The 12,363-nt window shown below is 39.8% G+C and overlaps 1 protein-coding gene across 1 annotated transcript in view; it reads right to left on the minus strand.

Moving 5' to 3' along the window:
- Positions 1-12,363, minus strand: part of LOC124278449 (sodium-coupled monocarboxylate transporter 1-like) — a 37,317-nt gene that overhangs the window by 5,067 nt on the left and 19,887 nt on the right. Inside the window, exons 7-12 of the mRNA XM_046714152.1 lie at positions 12,013-12,153; positions 11,069-11,198; positions 9,973-10,061; positions 7,836-7,951; positions 2,368-2,435; positions 902-988 (exon numbers count right to left, since the gene is read on the minus strand). Coding sequence (XP_046570108.1) covers positions 902-988; positions 2,368-2,435; positions 7,836-7,951; positions 9,973-10,061; positions 11,069-11,198; positions 12,013-12,153 — 631 coding nt within the window. The remainder of the gene's footprint in view (positions 1-901; positions 989-2,367; positions 2,436-7,835; positions 7,952-9,972; positions 10,062-11,068; positions 11,199-12,012; positions 12,154-12,363) is intronic.

Below are 12,363 nucleotides of genomic sequence, written 5' to 3' on the forward strand. Positions count from 1 at the left end.
TTGAAATGGCACCAGTTTGCATTTCCTTCCATTATCTACCCGTGAAAGTCTGGGTTAGAATATTGATCTTCAGTAACCCATGCTTGTCGTAAGAGGCGACAAACGACTAAATGCTCGCTGGCATGGTTGACACATGTAATCGGTTCCCAATTGCGCAGATCGATCCTCATTCTGTTGATCACTGGATTGTCTGGTCCCGACTCGATTATTTACAGACTGCCGCCATATAGCTGGAATATTGCTGAGTGCGGCGTAAAACTAAACACACTCACTCACTCCTTCCATTATCGGGATACTCCACTCTAGGTTCATTATACCAGACATCTTCATAAACGACTATACATAATCTGTCTTGGCTTTGGCAGATACAATATAAACGTATAATCTGCGAATTAGCAGACATGATTGTCACATTTAGATCGGATCGGCAATCTACGACACGAGACACATTGGGGCTGCCAATCCCTTTTGGTCTGGGGGACTGCCGTATCTGTTGAGAGGGTAAGTTATAAATGTTACATCAACATTATTGTTATTTCTTTCTTCTGGCCGTACTTCTAAATTATGGTGGGGCGGTGGGGTAGCCTAGTGGTTAAAGCGTTGGCTCGTCACGCCGAAGACCCGGGTTCGATTCCCCACATGGGCACAATGTGTTAAGCCCATTTCTGGTGTCCCCCGCCGTGATATTGCTGGAATATTGCTAAAATCGGCGTAAAACTAAACTCAGTCAGTCAATCAGTCTTAATTATGGCAAAGCAACATCGGAGATTTCAACTCAGATTAAAGCTGATCGCAATAATTATCTTGTGTAACAAAAAGTTCATTAATTCACGAAATATACACTGACGTTTAAAGTGTATTTAGATAGTAGTTTCATGTTTTATCATGTGTGTGGACTCACGATCTGATTGGCCCATGGGAAGAGCATCCCCAAAGTGAACGCCCCAAGTAAGGGTCCTCCCAGAATCCCATACAACGCCAGGGCTGCCTGCAACACAAAATAGTTTAAACTGTGAGCGGGTGAATGAATGAGATGAATACTCAATAATTATCTAACAAAATAAAACATAAATAAGACATGAGGTCTCTAAAGACCCATTGGTTTGCGGACTTTCTAACTGACTGACTGACTGAGTTTGGTTTTACGCCGCTTTTAGCAATATTCCAGCAACATCACGGCGGGGGACACCTGAAATGGGCGGACTTTCTACTTGGAAAACCTGTGTCCATATTAGATGTACACCTGTGACAAGACGCAATACTTATGCAGTCAAACCCCGCTGTGTCGAACTCGTCGGGACCAAGGGAAAAGTTCGACTAATCCGAGTGTTCGACACATCTGTCAGCATAGAAATGACCAAGTACCAATACAATTTGTACTTGTTAGGGCTTTTAGGGGCCCTTAAATGAGTTCGACACAACCGGGAATTCGACACATCTAGTTCGAGACATCAGGTAGAATTAATGATCAATATGAGGAAATCGGCAGGGACCGAGAGATGAGTTCGACACAACCGAGAATTCGTCTCAACCGAGTTCGAGACATTGGGGTTCGACTGTATATACGTAGTGAACGTGAAAGGTTGATCTTCATTTCTTCTGCAGTTGAGACATGATAACATCTATAAACCACGCGAGAGCAGTTCAACACCCGATCCCCTTCCAAACAAGCACAGACTGTCAAATCTTTCAGACTTGTAACAGGTAGCACACAAAGTGAGTGAGTATGTTTTTTACGCCGCTTTTAGCAATATTCCAGCAATATCACGGCGGGGGACACCAGAAATGGGCTTCACACATTGTACCCTAGTCTCTCGTACAGACCCTGAAGCAAATATATCCAAGAAAGCCCACACAAGTCTAGAAAATGTGGCAAGTCTAGATTTCCTCAGCTTCAGAAAATGAAGAAAGTCTCAGGGCTCCTTTTCATTATATATATTTTTTTACTATGAACTTTTTTCAGTAAAATATGTTCATTTCAGAGACTAGTTGTTAGTCTAATTGTACCCATGTGGGGAATCGAACCCGGGTCTTCGGCGTGACGAACAAACGCTTTACCCACTAGGCTACCCCACCGCCCGCACACAAGTAAATCCTCCTTTATAACGCCGTATTTTGAGGTACTAACATGGCGTTACGAGGTCATATAGTTGATGTTGTATAGTTGGTGTAATATGGCCGTCTTTACATGTATATTTCTGGATCGAGATAGCATACTTCATATTGCATTCTTAGACATCAAGAGCTATAAAATAGAGCAGATTATTTATGGTTTGGATGTTGTGCATTCATCACGGCCCAAGAATGCATAAATGTCACCTTACACATCCCAGCCCCACATAATTTCACATTGATATAAGTGTTTACCTCTAGAATTCCACCAAGCATTGCGGCCACGTATGTCAGACCGATAGCAGCAAACCCGATCACCAGGGCTGGAAGAGATGGAATGAGAACACTATTACAAGTCCGAGTGTTGTCTATACTAGACAATTGTCTATACCGGATAATTGTCTATACCGGATAATTGTCTATACTAGACAATTGTCTATACCGGATAATTGTCTATACTAGATAATTGTCTATACCGGATAATTGTCTATACCGGATAATTGTCAATACCGGATAATTGTCTATACAAGACTAACGCCGCTCACATGCTGGTCAGAAACCTAGTCCTATCAAAACTGAACTACTGTAATAGTCTGCTGGTTAACATCTCACAGGAACAGTTGTCCAGACTACAGAGGATACAGAACACGGCGGCAAGGATTGTGTCCAGGACAAAGAAGTCCGCGCACATAACACCTGTGCTCATCAATTTACATTGGCTCCCTGTACAGGCACGTGTGCAGTTCAAGCTATTGGTATTGGCATACCAATGTTACCATGGATGAGCCCAATCATATCTCGTCGAACTCACACAAGTGTAAAACCGCCCAGAGTCCTTCGTTCTGTAGACCAGCATCTCTTTCACATTCCAAAGACTAACTTGAAACGATTGTCTAGTCTAGACTATTATCTGGTCTAGACTTTTGTCTATACTAGACTATTGCCTATACCGGACTATTGTCTATACCAGACCATTGTCTATACCAGACTATTGCCTATACCAGACTATTGTCTAAACCAGACTATTGCCTATACCAGACTATTGTCTATACTACACTTTTGTCTATACCGGACTATTGCCTATACCAGACTATTGTCTATACCAAACCATAACCTATACTATACTATTGTCTATACCGGACTATTGTCTATACTACACTATTGTCTATACCGGACTATTGTCTATACTACAATATTGTCTATACTACACTATTGTCTATACCGGATTATTGTCTATACCAGACTATTGCCTATACCAGACTATTGTCTATACTACACTTTTGTCTATACCGGACTATTGCCTATACCAGACTATTGTCTATACTACACTATTGTCTATACTACACTAATGTATATACTTCACTATTGTCTATACCAGACCATTGTCTATACCAGACTGTTGTCTATACTACACTATTGTCTATACCAGATTATTGTCTATACTACACTATTGTCTATACCAGACTATTGTCTATACTACACTATTGTCTTTACCGGACTATTGCCTATACCAGACTATTGTCTATACTACACTATTGTCTATACTACACTAATGTCTATACTTCACTATTGTCTATACCAGACCATTGTCTATACCAGACTGTTGTCTATACTACACTATTGTCTATACCAGACTATTGTCTATACCAAACTATTGTCTATACCAGACTATTGTCTATACTACACTATTGTCTATACCGGACTATTGCCTATACCAGACTATTGTCTATACTACACTATTGTCTATACTACACTAATGTCTATACTTCACTATTGTCTATACCAGACCATTGTCTATACCAGACTGTTGTCTATACTACACTATTGTCTATACCAGATTATTGTCTATACTACACTATTGTCTATACCAGACTATTGTCTATACTACACTATTGTCTATACCAGATTATTGTCAATACTACACTATTGTCTATACCAGACTATTGTCTATACTACACTATTGTCTATACCAGACTATTGTCTATACCAAACTATTGTCTATACTAGACTATTGTCTATACCAAACTATTGTCTATACCAGATTATTGTCTATACTACACTATTGTCTATACTACACTATTGTCTATACTACACTATTGTCTATACCAGACCATTGTCTATACCAGACCATTGTCTATACTACACCGATGTCTATACCAGACCATTGTCTATACCAGACTATTGCCTATACCAGACTATTGTCTATACTACACTATTGTCTATACTACACTATTGTCTATACCAGACCATTGTCTATACCAGACTATTGTCTATACTACACTATTGTCTATACCAGATTATTGTCTATACTACACTATTGTCTATACCAGACTATTGTCTATACTACACTATTGTCTATACCAGATTATTGTCAATACTACACTATTGTCTATACCAGACTATTGTCTATACTACACTATTGTCTATACCAGACTATTGTCTATACCAAACTATTGTCTATACTAGACTATTGTCTATACCAAACTATTGTCTATACCAGATTATTGTCTATACTACACTATTGTCTATACTACACTATTGTCTATACTACACTATTGTCTATACCAGACCATTGTCTATACCAGACCATTGTCTATACTACACCGATGTCTATACCAGACCATTGTCTATACCAGACTATTGCCTATACCAGACTATTGTCTATACTACACTATTGTCTATACTACACTATTGTCTATACCAGACCATTGTCTATACCAGACTATTGCCTATACCGGACTATTGTCTATACCAGACCATTGTCTATACCAGACTATTGCCTATAGCAGACTATTGTCTAAACCAGATTATTGCCTATACCAGACTATTGTCTATACCGGGCTATTGCCTATACCAGACTATTGTCTATACTAAACCATTGCCTATACTACACTATTGTCTATACCAGACTATTGTCTATACTACACTATTGTCTATACCAGACCATTGTCTATACCAGACTATTGTCTATACCAAACTGTTGTCTATACTAGACTATTGTCTATACCAAACTATTGTCTATACTGCACTATTGTCTATACCAGATTATTGTCTATACTACACTATTGTCTATACTACACTATTGTCTATACTACACTATTGTCTATACCAGACCATTGTCTATACCAGACTATTGTCTATACCAAACTATTGTCTATACTAGACTATAGTCTATACTACACCGATGTCTATACTACACTATTGTCTATACTACACTATTGTCTATACCAGACCATTGTCTATACCAGACTTTTGTCTATACCAGACCATTGTCTATACCAGACGATTGCCTATACCAGACTATTGTCTATACTACACTATTGTCTATACTACACTATTGTCTATACCAGACCATTGTCTATACCAGGCTATTGCCTATACCGGACTATTGTCTATACCAGACCATTGTCTATACCAGACCATTGCCTATACCAGACCATTGTCTAAACCGGACTATTGCCTATACCAGACTATTGTCTATACCGGGCTATTGCCTATACCAGACTATTGTCTATACTAAACCATTGCCTATACTACACTATTGTCTATACCGGACTATTGTCTATACTACACTATTGTCTATACCAGACTATTGTCTATACCACACTATTGTCTATACTACACTATTGTCTATACCAGACTATTGTCTATACCAGACTATTGCCTATACCAGACTATTGTCTATACTACACTTTTGTCTATACCGGACTATTGCCTATACCAGACTATTGTCTATACTACACTATTGTCTATACTACACTAATGTCTATACTTCACTATTGTCTATACCAGATTATTGTCTATACTACACTATTGTCTATACCAGACTATTGTCTATACTACACTATTGTCTATACCAGACTATTGTCTATACTACACTATTGTCTATACCAGACCATTGTCTATACCAGACTGTTGTCTATACCAAACTATTGTCTATACTAGACTATAGTCTATACTACACCGATGTCTATACTACACTATTGTCTATACCAGATTATTGTCTATACTACACTATTGTCTATACTACACTATTGTCTATACCAGACCATTGTCTATACCAGACCATTGTCTATACCAGACTATTGTCTATACCAAACCATTGTCTATACTAGACTATAGTCTATACTACACCGATGTCTATACTACACTATTGTCTATACTACACTATTGTCTATACCGGACTATTGTCTATATCAGACTATTGCCTATACCAGACTATTGTCTATACTACACTTTTGTCTATACCGGACTATTGCCTATACCAGACTATTGTCTATACTACACTATTGTCTATACTTCACTAATGTCTATACTTCACTATTGTCTATACCAGACCATTGTCTATACCAGACTGTTGTCTATACTACACTATTGTCTATACCAGATTATTGTCTATACTACACTATTGTCTATACCAGACTATTGTCTCTACTACGCTATTGTCTATACCAGACTATTCTCTATACTACACTATTGTCTATACCAGACCATTGTCTATACCAGACTGTTGTCTATACCAAACTATTGTCTATACTAGACTATAGTCTATACTACACCAATGTCTATACTACACTATTGTCTATACCAGATTATTGTCTATACTACACTATTGTCTATACTACACTATTGTCTATACCAGACCATTGTCTATACCAGACCATTGTCTAAACCAGACTATTGTCTATACCAAACCATTGTCTATACTAGACTATAGTCTATACTACACCGATGTCTATACTACACTATTGTCTATACTACACTATTGTCTATACCGGACTATTGTCTATACCAGACTATTGCCTATGCCAGACTGTTGTCTATACTACACTTTTGTCTATACCGGACTATTGCCTATACCAGACTATTGTCTATACTACACTATTGTCTATACTACACTAATGTCTATACTTCACTATTGTCTATACCAGACCATTGTCTATACCAGACTGTTGTCTATACTACACTATTGTCTATACTACACTATTGTCTATACCAGATTATTGTCTATACTACACTATTGTCTATACCAGACTATTGTCTATACTACACTATTGTCTATACCAGACTATTGTCTATACTACACTATTGTCTATACCAGACCATTGTCTATACCAGACTGTTGTCTATACCAAACTATTGTCTATACTAGACTATAGTCTATACTACACCGATGTCTATACTACACTATTGTCTATACCAGATTATTGTCTATACTACACTATTGTCTATACTACACTATTGTCTATACCAGACCATTGTCTATACCAGACCATTGTCTATACCAGACTATTGTCTATACCAAACTATTGTCTATACTAGACTATAGTCTATACTACACCGATGTCTATACTACACTATTGTCTATACTACACTATTGTCTATACCAGACCATTGTCTATACCAGACTTTTGTCTATACCAGACCATTGTGTATACCAGACTATTGCCTATACCAGACTATTGTCTATACTACACTATTGTCTATACTACACTATTGTCTATACCAGACCATTGTCTATACCAGACTATTGCATATACCAGACTATTGCCTATACTACACTATTGTCTATACTACACTATTGCCTATACCAGACTATTGCCTATACCAGACTATTGCCTATACTACACTATTTTCTATACTATCTGTATTACGTTGAAAAAGATTGCATTAGTTGTGTACATATAAGTCAATGTAAATTGTAAACTGTATGTAGGACTGACCGAGAATCTTGGAGATGATTGTAGCCTTCTTTTCACTGATCCTGGTACAGCAGTACTTCCTGACGATGTCGGTCAGGATGACGGCTGAGATGGAGTTGAGGCCTGAGGAGATGGTGCTGTGGAACAAGTCACGTGGTTAAGCGACATTTTAAATTTTTGGTTTACGAATTCGACCGATCAAAGTCCAAAGCATTCAAAAATGACAAGTGAATGATTTGCATATGTTTAACTCTCTATTTGTGATTGATCAGAAAATATACCGATGCAGGTACAGATATACAACAAAAGCACATGCAGGGCTCGACACCAGCCTCGTGAAAATAGAAGCGAAACACTTTCCACATTCAACATACCTTAACCTGAAATACCATAGACGCTGAAGTACACTAAAATATCAAAGACGGGTGATCCTCAACTTCTTTGTGTAGTATATTTTCCAGATAGCATTAGAAAGAAAAGAAAAATAAAGAAAAAAATAAAGTATGCGTATTTTGTTCGACCCGACCAACTAAAGGGTTGAGTAAGAATCCTTACAAGATATATCAAATAGTGTGAGGCGTTATCGGATAAGAAGAGTGATGGCGACAGAGATCCCCGCAGCTTTCAACATACTTCGTCGAGCAAGTTCAATGTTTAAAAACACCTTATCTTTCAGCTTATAACATTTACAGATTATATGTAGCTGCATCAGTGGGATATTTTTCAGCTATTAGATGAACGCTTAGGAATATAGTATCACATTTAAGCCTGGGTTATCACACTGTGGTCGTGGATAACAGAAAACATGTGGTCGGGCCATGGGCCTCTCTTGAAGTGTGAACCTCGCGTTTTATTAAACACCGGGGTTCCACAAAGAGATCCTTGCAGCACGCCTGTCGTAAGTCAGTGTTAAAGCGGGGGGTTGCGATCACCCTAGCTGATGTCGCTATCCGGCGTCTGGGGGTCACGTCGGGGATTCATTGACCCCGAATAAGAAAAAGAGTTGTGTTTTCTTGTCAAATATCATGTTTATCTCAGTAGTGACATGACGAAATGTCATGTAAATTTGCCATGCCACGAGATGAGATACACATATGACATGAATAAATAAGTGTTGTTTTTTTTGTCATCCATGGTCTGAGTGGTCTGAGTGATCTTACTCTGAAGACCTTAATGCCGCTGACTCAGTCCGAGTATTTTTCAGTTCGAGAGAAATATCATATTTTCAGATAAATACAGCAGTTCATCACAAAATACATAATACATGGGGAAACATGACGCGAAAACGCCCCTCGAGATGGTGATGGAAGTACACAGGTGCGAGTAAACTGTTTCGACATGGAACGAATGAGCCTGTACAGTGTTGGTAGATTGGTAGTAGTACTGGTTGGGTGAAACTGGGTGTTACGTCGCGCTTGAGAATATTTCGCTCATATCACGGCGTAGTAGTACTAGTAGTACAATAAGTAGAAGTAAGTAGTAGTAGTAGTAGTAGTAGTAGTTTGTTGTTTGGTTACCGCCGCACTCAGCAATATTCCAGGTATATGACAGCGGTTGTAAATAAACCAGTTTGGATCAGTGATTGATATCATGAGCATCGATTTACGCTATCGACTGTATTACTGCGTGCCTTACCTAAGTGCTCCACTGAACATCATGACTGTATTAATGCGTGTCTTACCTAAGTGCACTACTGAACATCATGACTGTATTAATGCGTGTCTTACCTAAGTGCACCACTGAACATCATGCACTACTGAACATCATGACTGTATTACTGCGTGTCTTACCTAAGTGCACCACTGAACATCACGACTGTATTACTGCGTGTCTTACCTAAGTGCTCCACTGAACATCATGACTGTATTAATGCTTGTCTTACCTAAGTGCACCACTGAACATCATGACTGTATTACTGCGTGTCTTACCTAAGTGCTCCACTGAACATCATGACTGTATTACTGCGTGTCTTACCTAAGTGCTCCACTGAACATCATGACTGTATTAATGCGTGTCTTACCTAAGTGCTGCACTGAACATCATGACTGTATTACTGCGTGTCTTACCTAAGTGCTCCACTGAACATCATGACTGTATTAATGCGTGTCTTACCTAAGTGCTGCACTGAACATCATGACTGTATTAATGCGTGTCTTACCTAAGTGCTCCACTGAACATGCAGGCGAGAAACAAGCCAGGAATTCCAGGTATATTTCCCAGGACGTCCATCACAAACAGCGGCAGGAGCTGTGAATTCAAATTACCGTTTGGGGTAAACATTGGTGTTGGAACATTTTTCGCCCAAAGTCTTTGGAACGGTGGATGAAAAAGAAAATCTTTGATCGTATTTCAAGGAGTTCTGAATGTTGAAAGATCCGTTGATAAGAACAAACATTTTTTCCACATATTTTAGAAGTGAGTTCCCTGTTCACTACACGAAACTGTAATTACGGACAGTTACAAATTTCGTTGCATTTTATAAGTTGTTGTGTCAGTTTCCCAGAAGTCAGATATTTCGTATCGGCCACGGCCCTGAGATGTCGAACAAATGAGGAACCTGGTGACCGCGCGTTGACCAAAAAATGACAGAAGTTTCCTTTGATTGGCCAACGTTAGCTCGTCAATTTGCTTCGGTGGACCAGTTTTGCCCAGGCCTTCAGAACCCTTAGGCGCAGAACCCTAGTCATCATCCTCCAGTTGACGTCCTCGTTAAAGTTAATTAATTTCATTTACTGGTTCATTTACGAATGAAATAAATTAATGACTGTACGTAACTGGGGATGTATGCCGGTTATACGGGGACATTTACACGTAATTTTGAACCCATAGTTCTTTAACAATTTACAAATACTGTGGGGAAAATACAATTGAAGCTTTGTCCAGTAAAACATTGTTGTCATATTAATTCATAAAAACGGGCGCTACACATGCCTAGTGGCAAAAGCGCCCATCGCCAGAACAGACGCCCATCGCCACACAGAAGGTTGGGGCTCGCTTACCCACATGGGTACAAAGTGGGAACCCATTCTGCTGGACTGTTGCTAAGAGCGGCGTAAAAACAATGTTCACTTATTCACTGAAGGCTAGCGAGTGTAACAGGGTAGGTTATACTTAGGTGTGTCTCTGATCTGTACCAAGTTAATCCTTCATTAACTCTGGTTAACTTCATTTTGAGTCTAATCAACCCTGGCATCCTTAAACGCGGTAACCTCGGCTGACGATGTTTGTGGAGTAATGGTTGTTGTTGTTGTTACCTGATCACCGGCCGATATGAGTCCGAGGCTGAGTGGGTCACACCTGCTGTAGAAGCCGTAGATGACGATGCCGATCATAGCGGTGAGGTAGAGGATGATTGCGAGACCCGGGCAGTTGATCCAGTAGGCACTGTCAGAACAAGCGACAAGAGAAACACATGACACATGGCCTGAACACGTTGTAGTAGTAGTAGTAGTAGTAGTAGTAGTAGTAGTAGTAGTAGTAGTCGTGGTGGTGGTAGTAGTAGTAGTAGTAGTGGTGGTGGTGGTGGTGGTAGTAGTAGTAGTAGTCGGTGGTGGTGGTGGTAGTAGTGGTGGTAGTAGTAATAGTAGTAGTAGTAGTAGTAGTCGTGGTGGTGGTGGTGGTAGTAGTAGTGGTGGTGCTGGTGGTGGTGGTAGAAGTAGTAGTAGTAATAGTAGTAGTAGTAGTAGTCGTGGATGTGGTGGTGGTAGTAGTAGTGGTGGTGGTAGTAGTAGTAGTAGTAGTAGTAGTAGTAGTCGTGGTGGTGGTAGTAGTGGTGGTGGTAGTGGTGGTGGTGGTAGTAGTAGTAGTAGTAGTAGTAGTAGTAGTAGTAGTAGTAGTAGTAGTAGTAGTAGTAGTAGTAGTAGTAGTAGTAGTAGTAGTAGTAGTAGTAGTAGTAGTAGTAGTAGTAGTAGTAGTAGTACACCAGGCCAATAGACCAGTGTTCACAGGATTTCCATTCTCATCTCCCCGGGAATCATACGAACGAAGCTCTAGAATGTTACATCCTTCACATCTGAACACCCATTAACAGCTGACGCCGACCACCACACGTTGAAACAAGGACTCTCATTCAACACACGGGAGACATGGACTCTCTGATCACACGGGTGAAAGAACTGACCGACATGAGATACACGTGAACGTAAGCCGCCATCAGGCGTTACCTGCATATTACACATAGGTAAAGATAGACCCTTACAGCTGCGCCTTCCTGAGGGTAGGACAGGCCACTGCCCTCTGCACCTGGGCTTGGTTGACACCGTACACAAAAGTCCACAGGAAGGTGCCTCCGATGACCAAGGACCAGACGCTGTGCCGGACGCTGGGGTCAGGGCTGAATCTGGAGGTCAAAGGTTTCGACGTTTATCATTAAACGACTTGTGTTATGTTGCATCTTGTCATATCTGATAGTCTGGTTTCGGATTGTTCTGAGTACATCAAAAACAAATCATTGGTAAGGCCAGACCTTTTTCATTTGTTGACCATATGGAGTTTTGTCCCAAAATCCAGGTCGTTAAGTTGCAACCTAAACATCGTTTGATATTCACAG

The sequence above is a fragment of the Haliotis rubra genome, unplaced genomic scaffold (assembly GCF_003918875.1).
Source record: "Haliotis rubra isolate DU_JTF1 unplaced genomic scaffold, ASM391887v1 Scf237, whole genome shotgun sequence".
Taxonomy (NCBI): domain Eukaryota; kingdom Metazoa; phylum Mollusca; class Gastropoda; order Lepetellida; family Haliotidae; genus Haliotis; species Haliotis rubra.